General features: G+C 35.2%; 1 protein-coding gene across 6 annotated transcripts in view; it reads left to right on the top strand.

The window, feature by feature from the left end:
• RAP1GDS1 (Rap1 GTPase-GDP dissociation stimulator 1) overlaps positions 1-14,693 on the top strand; it is a 179,930-nt gene that overhangs the window by 94,616 nt on the left and 70,621 nt on the right. For 4 of the 6 annotated variants that reach the window (XM_049885653.1, XM_049885652.1, XM_049885651.1 and 1 more), the window contains one exon: positions 10,394-10,540. The exons of 1 other annotated variant lie outside the window; for it this stretch is intronic. In XM_049885653.1, coding sequence (XP_049741610.1) covers positions 10,394-10,540 — 147 coding nt within the window. Of the gene's footprint in view, positions 1-10,393; positions 10,541-14,693 lie in introns of those variants that run through there. One more of the 6 variants, XM_049885656.1, reaches the window with a different exon arrangement.

Below are 14,693 nucleotides of genomic sequence, written 5' to 3'. Positions count from 1 at the left end.
ATCTTTTGCCATCCTTTCATTTTTAACTTAATGTCCTTATTTATAACTAAGTTACTTGTAGGTAGTGTGTTTTTTTTTCTTTTTTAATCCAGTCTGACCATATCTACCTTTTAATTGGAGGTTTAGACTATATGGGCTTGTCTGGATGGCACAAATGGTTAAGCTCTCTCTCGGCTACTAACTGAGAGGTTGGTCGTTCTAGTCCGTCCAGAAGAAAGGCCTAGCAATCTACTTCTGAACTATAACAGTCATTAAAAATCTTAGGGAGTGCAGCTCTACTCTGACACACATAGGGTTAGAAATTGACTCGACAGTAAGTGGTTTGTTAGTTTTTTAGACCATATGTGTTTAATGTGTGATTTTTATATAGTTGATTTAAAATCTGTCTTTCTGGTTGTTTTCTTATTGTTTTAACTACTCTTTGTACCTTTTTCCCTTTTATTGTAGGTTACCTTCAAATATTATATCATCATGTGTAGTATATGTATTCTCATTTTGTTTGGGGTTCTCTAAGTTTTAGAGATTTGTGGCATGCCTTTGATTATTTTTGAAAAAAACTTCTTAGCCATTTACCCTTTAGATATTTATTCTATCCTGCTATCTCTTCTCCTTCTGGGATTTCTGTTACACTGATGTGTGACCATTTGCTGTTGTCCCTCAGTTCTTGTTTAATGCTCTGGGTTCCCCCCACAACACATCCTTTTTGTTCCTTTGTGTTTTAGTTTAACTTCCGTTGACCTGTCTTCAAATTCTCTTGAGCCTTTCCTCTGTTTGTTGAGTCTGCTAATCAGCCTCTTGAGATGATTCAGTGTTTCTTCATCTTTGATACCATGTTTTTCATTCCTGGCATTTCTTTTTAACTCTTTGTTAGAGTTTCCATTTCTCTGCAAAATTCTACCTCTATTCTTTTTCCACTGTATACTCTAATATATAAATCATAATTACTTTAAAGTCCCTGTTTGATCATTTAAACATCCAGGTCACCTCTGAATTTAGTTCTGTTGATGATTTATCTCTTGCCAATGGATTTTTGTTTTTTCTTCTTTAAAATATCTTTTTTTTAATAGAATGCTGGACGCTGTGTGTAAAAAAACAGTAGATATTGAGATTAACAGTATTTACAACTGGAAATACATTTTTTATTTCAGGCTTTTAGTATGGGTTAGGGGTTGAGCTAATCTAGTCAGCAGTTGAGCTGGGTCTGGGTTTTGTTGTTGCCAACGTTATCTCTATGCGGTATAGTCTTCAGATTGCTTTAGTAGTGGGTTTTCTTACCTTGTACTTAGAATGGGGTCTGTGGGTACTGGAGGGCTTTTCCAAGTAGTCCTGCTTTCCATTCAGTCTTTTGTCATCCTTGTATGCCTGGAACACAGGGATTCCTAATGTCCTCTTGTGTCTCTCCCAGCTGTAGATTGCTGTTGACAAGTACATCTTTTTAAGTCTCAAATTGCTCACTAGCATGCAAAGCATCCATCACTATCACTCTTAGCCTATGGAGCAAAGACTCATTTCTAAACCATTTATGTGCCTAATAGAAAAAAGTAGCGTGATGCACTTATAAAAATACCTCACGGAGGGGATGGAGGAAGCAGCCGGAAGACAAATGCATAAGGCACCCATTATTTGCATAAAAATACAGTGCTTAAAATGGTTGGAGAAGATGGACACGATCATGAGTCTGAAAGTAGAGGATGGAAAAACAAGGATCTTGTAACTGGTATCTTCAGTCCCGGGTTTACAAATGAGATCTAAGGTCCATTCCTAACTATGTCTTTAAGTCCTTAAGTCAGATTTGTAGTTAAGTCGGAACAGGTGCATACGGTTCTGTTTAGCCTTACTTTAGTGCAAGAAAAGGCTGGAAGCCTTTTTGATCATTTTAAAAGCTGCACGTGCAACAAGTGAAGATGATTATGATGAAGAATTTGTTGCAAGTAGGGATTGGGTCAGTCATTTCAAAGTGAGGGCAGGCTTAAAAAAAAAAAAAAAACGCTCGCTTATGTAACATTAAAGAGCAAGTAGTCGTTGTCTGTAAGTCAGATGTTCTTAAGCCGGGGACTGCCTGTAATTTTACAAAATTAAAGAAAAGGTTGTAGAATTTGTTTTTTACTTTTTCTTATGCTTCTAAGTATTGTTATTTAAGGCATAAGGTTTTAGAAATTTCTGTCACTCTCAAAATGGATCTCAATGAATGGATTTGTGACTCTCCGTTAGTTTTGATGTGGATATGAAAACCAAGTGATTGTATTATACCACTTTCAGCTCTGAGCCAATTACATGTGAAATATATTTTGCCGGTTGACTTCTCTGTTTAATATGCATTTTAGAAGCTATTCTGTGATATAGATTGATGTTAATATTTATTAAGTTCATGGCTACCCTAAAAAGATTTTGGGGGAAAGGTGCCAAAGACCTTTTCGGAAGTGAATCCTCAAAAATAGGTTCTCAATTAAAGCCAAAAAAGTGCTATTGTCTTGCTGAACTGAATATTTATTTCAGTGTGCCTTTTTTTCAATAGTATTTTTTTGGTTACTAAGGGAAATTTGAATTAGAATTCAGATTTTCCAAGTTCTAGTTTAAAATGCTGGTATTTAATCATCACAATTTTTTTCTTTTTTTTTTTAATTGCAGTTTTTGTGAAAGTTTACACAGCAAATTAGGTTCCCCTTTGTATACATACTATTCAGTGTAATTGGTTACATTTTTCACAATATGTTAGCATTTTCATTATTTCTATTCTGATCTGTTTCCATTTATCTAGCTTCCCTGTCTCCCCCTTACCTTCTCATCTTTGCTTTGGGTAAATATTGGCCGTTTGGGCTCCTTTTAGATGATTATTTAAAAGGAGCACAGTACTCACAGGTGGTAATTTGTTTTATGAGCCAATCAGTTATTGGGCTGAAAGGTAACCTCCAGAGTGGCTTCAGTTCCAAGTTTACAGGATATCAAAGGATGATAGTCTTGGGGTTTCTCTAGTCTGTAGTGGTCCACTAAGTCTGCCCTTTTTTAGGACTTTGAGTTTTGTTGTACATTCTTCTCCCATTCTGTCCAGGACCATCTACTCTGTCCCTGGTCGGAATGGTTGTCAGTGGTAGCAGGGGACCATCTAGTTCTTCTGGCCTCAGGGCTTCGTGGTTCGTGTGAGCCATTACTCCTGCAGCCTGGTTTCTTCTCTGAGGCGTTGGTTTCCTTCTTTCTCTTTTGTTCCAGATGAGTAGAGACCAATAGTTGTGTCTTAAATGGCTGCTCACAAGCTTTTAAGACCCTAGACACTACTCACCAGTCTAGGATGTAGAACATTATCTTGTCTTATTCTTGTGTACTTCTTAGCGTCATCTTTTACTTTGGTCAAGTTGAGCAGACTTCACCGTTAATCATCATCATTTAAGAAAAACCTGAGCGAAAATATGAGAAAAAAAGAAATATACTATTATTTTATAATTTACTTTCTTAATTCACTAATTACATCGTTGCTATCTCTGAAGTACATTTACAATAAAAATCTTTTTGTATCTAGCTCCTTAGTGCCTGAGCTTTCATTTTGGCCTCCAGTGACTTTAAAAAAAGCATTTGCAGTTTTAACCCCAAACCCACTGCTGTCTAGTTGATTTCGACTCGTAGTGATGCTGTAGGACAGAGTAGAACTGCTGTAATCTTTACGGAAACAGACTGCCACACCTTTCTCCAGGGGGGTGGCTAGTGGATTCAGACTACTGAGCTTTTGATTAGCAGCTGAGCATTTAACCACTGCACCACAGGAGAGCCTTTTTAGAACTTTATGTTCTGTAAAAACAAAACAAAACCTGTTGTCACCGAGTCAGTTCTGATTCATAGTGACCCAGCGTGTTACAGAGGAGGACTGTTTCAGAGGGTTTTCTTGGCCATATTCTTTACGGAAGCAGATCGCCAGGCCTTTCTTTCGTAGGCTGCTGGGTAGGTTCAGACCAGCAAACTTTGAGTTAGGAATTGTTTACAGATTGTTTGTGCCACTCAGGGTTCGGTTATAGAACACAGAGCGAGGCAGTTCACAAATACATGACACATCAAAATGTTAAAGACGAATTCTTTTTAGTTGCTAAAACTTTGAAATCAGAAAAGATTATTTATTCAACAATAATGTCTCCACATCTGCACTGTTTTCTCAAGTTTCTCAGTATTAATTTTTAACACATTTTAGATGAAATCGTCTTATTAGTATGACCATCTCCTGTTGTTATTTCTCTAATGTAGTCATAATTTTATGTTGTGCTCCATCCTAAAATCATTACCATAGTAACCATTCCTGATGTTACAAAAGAGTATAACTTCTGGTAGGGAATAAGTAGTTTGAGCAGATGAATGCATAAGGAACCAAAACCCAAAACAAACCCATTGCCATCAAGTTGATTCTGACTCATAGTGACCATATAGGACAGAGTGGAATTGCCCCATAGATTGTTCAAGACTGTAGATCTTTTCAGAAGCAGACTGCTGTATCTTTCTCCCATGGAGTGGCTGGTGGGTTTGAACCACTGACCTTTCAGTTAGCAGCTAAGCACTTAACCACTGTGTCACCAGGGTTTCTCATAAGAAACCAAGATTCTTTTTTATCTAAATAATAAAATTGTGGGAGGAAAACTAATATCAATATGTATATAGATATAATTTTTTACAATAGAATTTGTATTTGACACTGAGAATTTCTGAGAATAAGAAAAATGTAGTATTTAAGCCACAGAAGTGGAAGGCAGCATGAAAATTAAAGGCTTTTTAAATTGTAAAAAAAAATTAGTATTTTGAAAAATTAATTTTAGATAAAGTAACTGTTGTAGTTTATGGACTTCTTTTATATAATGAGCTTCTCTTCTGAGCCTACTTTGATTTTATTTATAGTCAAACCAAATAAAAGTGACTTTAAGAATAAAAAGAAAAGGAAACATTGAGTTCTTACTGTGTCTAGACAGTGTATTAGGGAGGGGCTCCCATGTATTTCCATTTACATTGTTTAATTCTTACTGCACCCGCAGAGATGGAAGAATCATTATCCCCATTTCATAGCTGACGAAATGGAAATTCAGAATTTAGGTAACTAATTGTCCAAGTTCACACAGCTGGGAAATTGTTGTAGGGCTGAGATTTTTTAAATCCAGGTCAGATGCCAGTGTTTTTCCCCCAGTATTAGACTGTCTCCCCAGTTTTCCTCCTTAGTCTTCCAGGCTTGAACCTTCTTACTTCTCTTTTTGAAATGTTGGTGATAATAGAAATAAATATATGTGTGTTTGTGTGTTGATGTCGTTATAAGGCTTTTCTATAGGCGTGTGTGTAAAAAAGTTTCAGGGTCATTCCTAACTAATTTTGTCAGCTATTTTCTAATAGCTTCTTTCAGTTTTTTCCTTAAATTTGAATATCCACTCAACCACTTGCCCATCCATCCATCTATCCATCCATCTCAATTATCTCTGTTCCCCTTCTTATCTTGAACTGTTGTATTATTTTTTTCCCATGTACATGCTGTATACTCTTGACACTAAATTAACTGTCTACTGAATGCATAGAAAAGTGACCTGTAGGCAAACCTGCTCGTCATATATTCTGGAGGAGGTTCAGCCTAACCCATCAGATCGCCTAAAATTTAAAAATCCAATAATACCTAGTGATAGCGAAGGACTGTAGCAACAGGATTTCTCACACACTGCTGGAAGAAGTATACACTAGCTTTGGAAACCTGTTTTTCATTTTGTCATTATCTAGAAAGTGGAAGATATGCAGACTATGAATCAGCAATTCCATTTGCGCATTGTAAGTAAAAGCCCAAACTTGGGAACATCTCAAATAATAATAAAGGAATAGACAAGTAATAGTGGGGTAGTCATACCATAGGTATTATACAGCAAGGAAGCATGCAGCAAATTGTATGAATTTCACAAACATAATGTTGACTGTAAGAAGCTAAGCACAAAATATATAAACAACAGATTCTATTCAAATAAAGTTCAAAAAACAAAGATGTAAACCATATTGTGTTGGTAAAAACATAAAGCAAATTATTTTCATTCATATTCTCATACCTGCTCCCCCTCTCACCTCCCCACCTCCCTATCCACATACTTGTCCTTAGGGTGAATGATAATTTACCAAAATCTAGCCATAGGCCCTATTTCAGTAAACACTAGATGCTTGCTGTGTATTAGGCATGTGCTACCCACAAGGTAAATATGTAGTCCCCATAAGGAGGGAAGTCTTATTTGGGGAGATAAGGGCAAATCTGAAATTAGGAAGCACTATATAACACATTTTTTATATAACACATGTCACAATAGTTGTATTCATTTGTTGCTTTTAGGTTCTTTCCTTAGCCTTATTGTATAACTTTTCCTGATAATAGAATACCTACCTGGCAACACTTTTTCTCAAAATAACCATGACACACGCATGGTTTATTGCTTCCTGCTGTGGGCTACTGAAGAGCAATGGAAATACAGTGTCCTTTACATTTAAAGCCCTGCTGGTAATCTAGGGTGAAGAAAGGTCATTCTTGTACTGGAAACTACTCTGAGACAGGTCACCATTGAAGAATATAGCAGTGCTCAAAGAGTTGGTGGGCTACACTTTATTCATTGGTTGGATACCTCATAATGATGGAAAATTAATTAAATCATATTTCTAGAGGTGACAGCTCAGGGTGGCTTACAAGCTAGACGTTTATTACGAGGAGAGTTAAAAGAACCCACATTCAGGGATTTTAGAACTTGTTTTTATTTGAAAATTATTTTTTAATCAACAATAATGATATTTTAATAACATAAAACTGTAGAGTTACTTTGGTTGTAGAAAACCAAGCTTACACTTCTTATTTATCAACATGGTTAGGCTCCAGAGAACATACATTGCATTACGTGAAAATTGGCGTTACACTAAAACGGAGAGGTTTTTTTTTTTTTTCTGTTTTCAGATGATCCATTTGTCTGATTTTTTTTTTTATTTAGAAATATAAAAATAATAGCTTAAGACTACTGATGTGCTTTTCACTGTGATGAGTCCAATTATGGCTTATTCCTCTGTGGAGAAGGCTTGGAGGAGACAAAGGTGGATAAAGCCAGGCTGTGTGACTGGAGGGCCCAAGGCTTAACCACTTCACCTTCCTCCTGTGCTGGGTCAGATTTTCCCTCAAGGAGCTGCCTCCAGGGGTCCACTCCTACCCCTGCAAGTCCTGGTTCAAGATCCCTGGAGCTTGCTGTGCTCTCTGGGCCAAGGCTTGAGGCTTCCAGCAAGGGCACTGGGAGCTTGACTTCACACCGGGCCCCACCAACACTGAGACTTCAAGCCCAGTTTGGCTCATTTTGGGATGTCATTAAACTCGCGTGCATTTCTTCCAAACACCCTCTCCGATGTCTCTCTCTTTCCTCCCTTTCTACCCCACCACAGTTTTGAATCGCAGGGGCTCAGGCCACCTAAGAGCTGGGAACCCAGAACAGGCGCCTGCTGGGTCAGTGTTACCTGCACATCCCCCCAGAGGCTGTGGTCACGGAGGAGGCCAGCTCCTCTTGGCAGGTGGACGTGGGGCCTCCCCTGGCAAAAGGTGCGGGGCAGCATAGCCCAGCCTACCACAGGCCACCCAGAGACCCTCCTCAAGGAAGGGAAGGCTCCACAGCCATTGCTGCCTTGCCCACTGCCTCATTAACGGGCAACATAGTTGGATAGTAGATTATTTTTTTTTGCTATAGTCGTAAATGTGAAATGTCAGATAACAAGGTAGTAAGTGAGAAGTAGGTGTATACCAAAAAAAAAACCAAACCCAGTGCTGTCGAGTCGATTCCAACTCATAGCAACCCTATACCCTGGTGGCATAGTGGTTAAGTGCTACGGCTGCTAACCAAAGGGTCAGCAGTTCGAATCCGCCAAGCATTCCTTGGAAACTCTATGGGGCAGTTCTGCTCTGTCCTATAGGGTCGCTATGAGTCGGAATCAACTCCACAGCACTGGGTTTTAGGTGTATACAGATTCTTGGAATTACAGATGTTCTAATATGTATTTAAAGTGCTTTGTAAGATCCTTTTAAACACTGACTCTGTCACTGATTCTGGTAGGGTAAAAGAATGCAGCATTATTATTTAATCCTTTGCATCCTCATATTCTTTTAAAAACATCATTAAAATTCTCTCATTTTATTTCCTTGACTTGTCAAAAAAACTGCATAAACATTCCTGTAATGATAGTTAATACTTTTCCAGCTGTACTGTCCATTACTGTTTTGCTTTGTTTTTCTTCTCAAATTTGGTCATGATGTAGTTTCTAGTATAGAGATTGAGTTTATATTCTTCAGCCTACTCTTGATAACACATGAGTAAAGAGCTATATTGCAGACAATTCAGACAGAGGGGAGGGATGGAAGAAAGGGAAGAAAAACATTTGTGGCTCTGCAACACAAATAGTTAATTTGCCTTTTAATTGTAGTTATGTTCTTAATTATTGGATTATTAAATTTTTAAAATAAATTTGTGTTAAAATTTATTAAATTATTGAAATTTTGGAACATGTTGACAGGAAGTCACCCTAGCATTTAAAATTCGGTGCAACTCTGCTCCATGTAGTTTCTAAGCCTTAGTTTTCCAGTAAATGAAATTAAGGCTTAGTCTAGCTGCTCTGTAAGATTTTTTCTGAGTACTGAGTATGCACAAGTTGTATTTTAAAAGCCATATTTGCTCAGCAATTAAATACTATTTGAGTTTTATAACTTAGGGATGGGATATACTTTACATTTATGTTATTGAAGGTCTGAAAATTTAGATTTGTAATCCTAATGTTCAGTTTTTTGTGACATCATCCACACACAAAGGATCCAGTAATTTTAGATAATTTCCATTTATGTTATTGGGAAGTAAGACTTTGGAAATTAGATTTCTAATTGAGATTTGATTGACGTTCTTGGTTTTCTCATCTGACACTATAGGAATTTTCTGTAATTTTACTATTAACTGATTATCATAGGATCTTACCCTGCACTTATATAATAGTACTACATGAACATAAGACTGAAATACTGTTTTGTTTCCTTTTACCATGGATTGCCTTAAAATTTTTTGAGAGTTTGAAACTAGTGTCTCTGAGGCCTTACTATATATGAACCATAAGAAATGATATATTAAGTTCCATTGTTTAATATGACCCACCAATGATTATAAAGATTATAAAGATATGACATGTTTTACTAGGAAAATGAAAAAAAAAAATTTATTTGCCTACCAACTCCATAGCTATATTGCTTTTGTGAGCCATTTCTTTTGCTCTGCTTCTAGAGCTGTGCTGTCCTGTATGGCAGCCAGTCGCTACTCAGTAGCTATGCTAGGCTATTGAGCAGTTGAAATGTGGCCAGTCTGAATTGAGATGTAAATTCACTTTTGTGCAAGTAAGTACACTTGGATTTCAAAGATTTTGTACAAAGAATAGGATGTAAAGTGCCTCATTAGTAATTTTTATATTAATTACATGTTGAAATGATAATATTTGGGATTTATAATTACTGAAGTTTTTTCACCCGTTTCTTTTTACCTTCTCATTTTGGCTACTAGAAATTTTAATTTACGTATGGACTCATGTTTCTTTTGAATAGCACTGTTCTAGAGTCTGTTATATGTTATATAAGTAAGTCAGATTTAGAAATAAATTCTTTCCTATGTTCAATATTAGAAAATCTAAAGCTAGTCATATAGTCTAACACTTAAATGACGTCTGTTCTATGTAATTTAGAGGTACATATAATGAAAGATACACATGACTCTCAGTTGACCACTGATTGTTATGATGAAGTTTATTAGTGTGTTTTATAATGCAGGGAATAAGGAAAAATGAAACATAAACCATCAAGAGTTGGAAAAGGGAACACACTTCTGGACTACAGAAAATGCCATTAAGAAGACTAATACTAATATTTAGGAGTTACGTGTTGTGATCTAGAATTATGCTGTGTCCCAAACTGTTTTCTTTGATAATAACTGACTTTAAAAGCCAGTGATAGATATATTTAGTGGCTTCTAGTCTGAGGGAAAAAAATTTATACTGGTAGAATATCACTTAGTTCCTTTTTTTTTTTTTTCCATTCTTACACAGAATTGTTACTTGTGAAACAAAGAGGAGCAAAATTTCACATGGTATAAACTCCTAGAGCACAAAGAGTTTCCTTTATCTTCTATATGATGCCAATGAGAGTAATCTTTGATTGTTTCTTTTCCCCATCCACTCCCATTTTCATGTTTGTTTGTTTTATTTTGTTTTTCCAAGAAGACATGTTTAATGTCCTGCTTAGATTTAATTTCTATTTATTCACTAAATAAGGAATAACACTGTTGTGTTTTGTATTTGAAATTGTAAGGTACATTTCTTTTTTCTTTTATTTTTAATTTAACTCTTTGTTTTACAGATGAGGGCAGAAGTGCAGTTGACCAAGCAGGTGGTGCACAGATTGTAATTGACCATTTAAGGTCACTGTGCGGTATAACAGATCCCGCCAATGAGAAGCTCTTGACTGTCTTTTGTGGCATGCTGATGAACTATAGCAATGAGAATGGTAAACAAAACTGAAAACTTGCTTTTATCTTTAAAAATCATCTTTATTATAGTATAAAACAAAAATATCTAGAGAAACAATGAATAAAAATTCATAAGTGGCATATAAAATTGACAATTATCCAATATTAAAATACAATGTTTAAAAAATACAAAATGGTATAATATACTAGATGGGACTAGTTTTTGAAAGGTTGCCCTATGTTAATCAGTACCTCCCCCCTGCCAAAAAAAAACTATGGTATGGTTTAAGCTTTGCTATCAATATTTTTCAGTAAACAGTATTAAAATAGCTTCATGTTGATTACTTTATATTAATTCCAGGAGTATCTTTTAAACACTCACACTGTCTATATAAGTAAAATTATTTTATCTAAATTATTAGATTTACTCCTTGGAAGAATTAAAATATCATTACTTTAAAAGCTGTCCTTCGAAAAATGAAGTTCAGAGTAATTGCAGATACCTGAATTTGGAAATTTAATAAATACTCATAAAGAGCACTTTCTTTTCTGTCTAAAGCACATTCTTCGAATCTAGCAACAAATTACCAGATAGCCTATATGGTTGTTAATTGAGCATAAAAACAATATTAAGGCCTTCACTATACATTTACAAGTATGGTGTATCATTCATTCATTCATTTATTATCTTATATGAATTACTGCGTGGATCAGAAACTCAAATTCCTGTAGGTGCCTGGTTAGCACAAAGAAGTTTTTCTATGGTTTGTTTCATAATGGCAGAGAAGTTGTAGTCTTTTGACAGACACACATTTTATTTGCATATTAAGCATGTAATATTATTTTTTACTTCCATGTGTTCTGGAAATATATGGTCTTCTCAGCATGTTTTTTAAGTTTTTCACTTTTGGTAGTTGTGGGTCCGAGTAATAATGAAAAATAATTGGAGCCCGGGTGGCACAGTGGTTAAATGTTCAGCTGCTAACCAAAAGGTCAGCAGTTCGAATCCACTGGCCGCTCCTTGAAAATCCTTTGGGGCAGTTCTACTCTGTCCTATAGGTTTGCACAGTGTATTTTTTATTTTTTCACTTTTCATAGTTGTGGGTCTGAGCAATAATGAAAAGGAATTAGAAATACTTAAAAAAGAGTTAAATAATGATGACAAATAGCTGCTGACATTTGGCCTTGGTGTTATGTGGCAAATTGAAAAGTCCACATCCCATTGAAAGAGGAGAGCTGGTGTTCTCTAGCCAGTAGTTTCTATGTGACAGTTTGGCCAAGTACTGCGAATCTTTTGATTTGAGAGAGTAAAAACTGAATATATAGCTTTTTATGTGACATCTTCTGGTTCTTAAATGTTGGATTACATTTGCCGTTTTAACACCATATACAAGCTAAACAGAGCATATCTTCAGGCTGCATCCTGTCTGAGGGTCACCACTTTTAAACCTCTGAATTGAAATTATCCATAACAATATAAAAAATAGTTCTTGTTCATCAAGTGGTTTGCCTGTTAAACTTAAAACCAAAACCAAATCTGTTGCCGTCGAGCCAATTCCAACTCATATATTAAGCTGATAATAAATGGTAGTCTTTATAGAGGTAATTACTTTTACTTTTCCTGCCCTCTGATGAAATTATTTTTTTAAAAGAAAGTGTCCTAAAGATGAATAGGAGAAACAAAAAGGAGAATCCGGATAATCCACAAAATGAATAATCGAAATTTGACCATAAAACACAGGTGTCTGAGTTGTGCTAAGAAGTCATTTGCCAATTGTTCATGTTGATTCCTTTTCCTATTTCAGTTCAAGTGGGACACCTGAGAAAGTAAGACAAGTTCTAAGTGGCAGAATGGTTTAGCATGATGAATAAAAGAAACTAGTGATAAAGTTATTGTAGCAGCTGTAAGATATGAAGAATTGGTCTCACTATGCATTTGAACTAGCTTGTCCTTTGAAGAAACTGTTCAAAAATTTATACAAAATCGTATCAAATGGCCAAATGGTTTTCAAAATTATCGCTAATTTGAGGATTAAAAAAGTGTACGTACTGAGAATGTAATGATTAACAACACGCAAAGTGCACAGTGTAAACGCATAGTACATTTCTTTGTTGAGAGAAGGTTTTTTTCCTAGTGCGCAAGTATTCCTAAAGAATAACTTAAGTACTTTGGAAAGCTGTATCAGCTTTTCTCAGAACATTATTGGACCAGGAATGTTTTTGTTATTATTCTAAAAGCTACAATTTGAATGCAGCTTTCAAAACTTAATAGATAAAATAGAAGCAATCTTTAGTATTGTAAAGAAGCAAATGCCAGACTTGTAATTCTTCTCTTCTTTCCTCTGCCACCTCATTACATTCTGTCTTTACTGAGGATCATAGTTTTACGAAGTGTTCCTTTTTCTCCTTAATGTTCTTTAACATAAATTATATCCTTTATTGTTGTATCTCATGACTTACTCTTTTCTTTAAAATTTGTGTTTAAAAACTTACCAAATTAAATATCGGGTCTTTATTAACTTTATGGAAACCCTGGTGGCATAGTGGTTCAGTGCTGTGGTTGCTAACCAAAAGGTCAGCAGATCAAATCCACCAGGTGCTTCTTGGAAACTCTGTGGGGTAGTTCTACTCTGTCCTATAGGGTCGCTATGAGTCGGAATTGACTCGACGGCAATGGCTTTTGTTTTGGGGGCTTATTAACTTCATATCATTTCGTATTGATACTGAGCACTTCAGTGAGTCACTGAGACCAAAAAAAAAAAAACAAGATTTCTAAACTCAGGAGGCATGTTTATTAGCACAGATATATCAGGGTTTTTTTATGTCTGTTATTGAATTTTGATACACAAGCCTCTGCTAGTGTATGAGTAAAATATTTGAATGATAAATTTCTCCTTTCTACTCTAGCAGAAACATTTACTCTGTTCTTGGTCCCAGTAACTTAAGCCTTATTCATAAACAACATTGGCAAATTGTTAGTCCTTAAAGTCCTAAGTTAACATACAGGTCCAGTACAAGTATATTACAAGTTTCCTCACTGATTAAACAATTAAGAGTTTCTCCACTCAGACAGGTTAAGTATGGAATATGTGAGTAATAAAAGTCATAATTGCTTAGCCAGAGAAATTGGATCAGTATTTTATAATTAAAATCATATTTAAATAGAATAAGACTTTTCTTTAGTAAATAATCATTCCAAATTCATCCTTTTTGGAAAAGCATACCTGTTTTTCACATGGATAAAAATTACTTTTCAATTCTCTGACTTGCCAAAATAGTCTGAATATTTAACGATTGTGGCTAGAGAAGAGCACATTGATGTTTGAGTTTGAGGGAATGTGCTGAACTTCCTGAAGTTTTCTTCACCTAGTTATAACTTTAAAATTTTAGTTCTATAAATAAGAGACTCGGACCGTTTATTGTAGATATTTTTTCTCTCAAGTTTCTTGAGTCTGTTTTTTTCCTAGCTTTGATTAAAAAAAAAAACAAATCATTGCAGTGAAGACTGAAAATTTTGCTCAGTTATCCAGCTATTTTCAAACATAATAGTATTTTAGGACATAGTAGGATTTTGGAAAGTATTGATTCACTTTTCTGAATGCTTAGTATTGTCTAAAATTTTTTATTAACAAAATCAACACTTAGTGGAAAAATAGTTTTTGGAATACATTTTAATAAAGTTAGAAGCATTATAAACTGTTGCATACTGCATTGATATTCCCTGTTTACATAGATGGGCAGCAAGCAGCAGAAAGTGGCATTTAAAACATGCTGATAGTAGTAGATACCAGATCTATGGTTAAAAATTTACAGTAGGTGATCCACAAACTTGATAAATCTGTTTACTTGATAGTTAATTGTAAGTTTGAATAAAAGCAAACAGGTAATCTAAACAGTAATCTAAAGCAAAGCACTAGAGACCAGGATAATTTAAAACTTTGTAAGTATGTTGGTGGCCATCATTATTGTTATATTAAAAGTAACCATAATTAATAAATACCTCTTTGGCACCCTGTAATTGAAAGTTTAGATTTTTTCTTAATATATCATACTAGAGACACAAAGTAAAGAGAAAAGTTTATTATAGAGAGAAAAGTTTTATTATAACTCTGAATAAAGTTATAAATAACGAAAAGCAGTAAAGCAAAAACTAAGGTTACTTGTTTTGCAAAAGTTGCACCATAAGAAAGG

The sequence above is a fragment of the Elephas maximus genome, chromosome 5 (assembly GCF_024166365.1).
Source record: "Elephas maximus indicus isolate mEleMax1 chromosome 5, mEleMax1 primary haplotype, whole genome shotgun sequence".
NCBI lineage: Eukaryota > Metazoa > Chordata > Mammalia > Proboscidea > Elephantidae > Elephas > Elephas maximus.
This window is presented reverse-complemented; position numbering and strand designations above follow the sequence as displayed.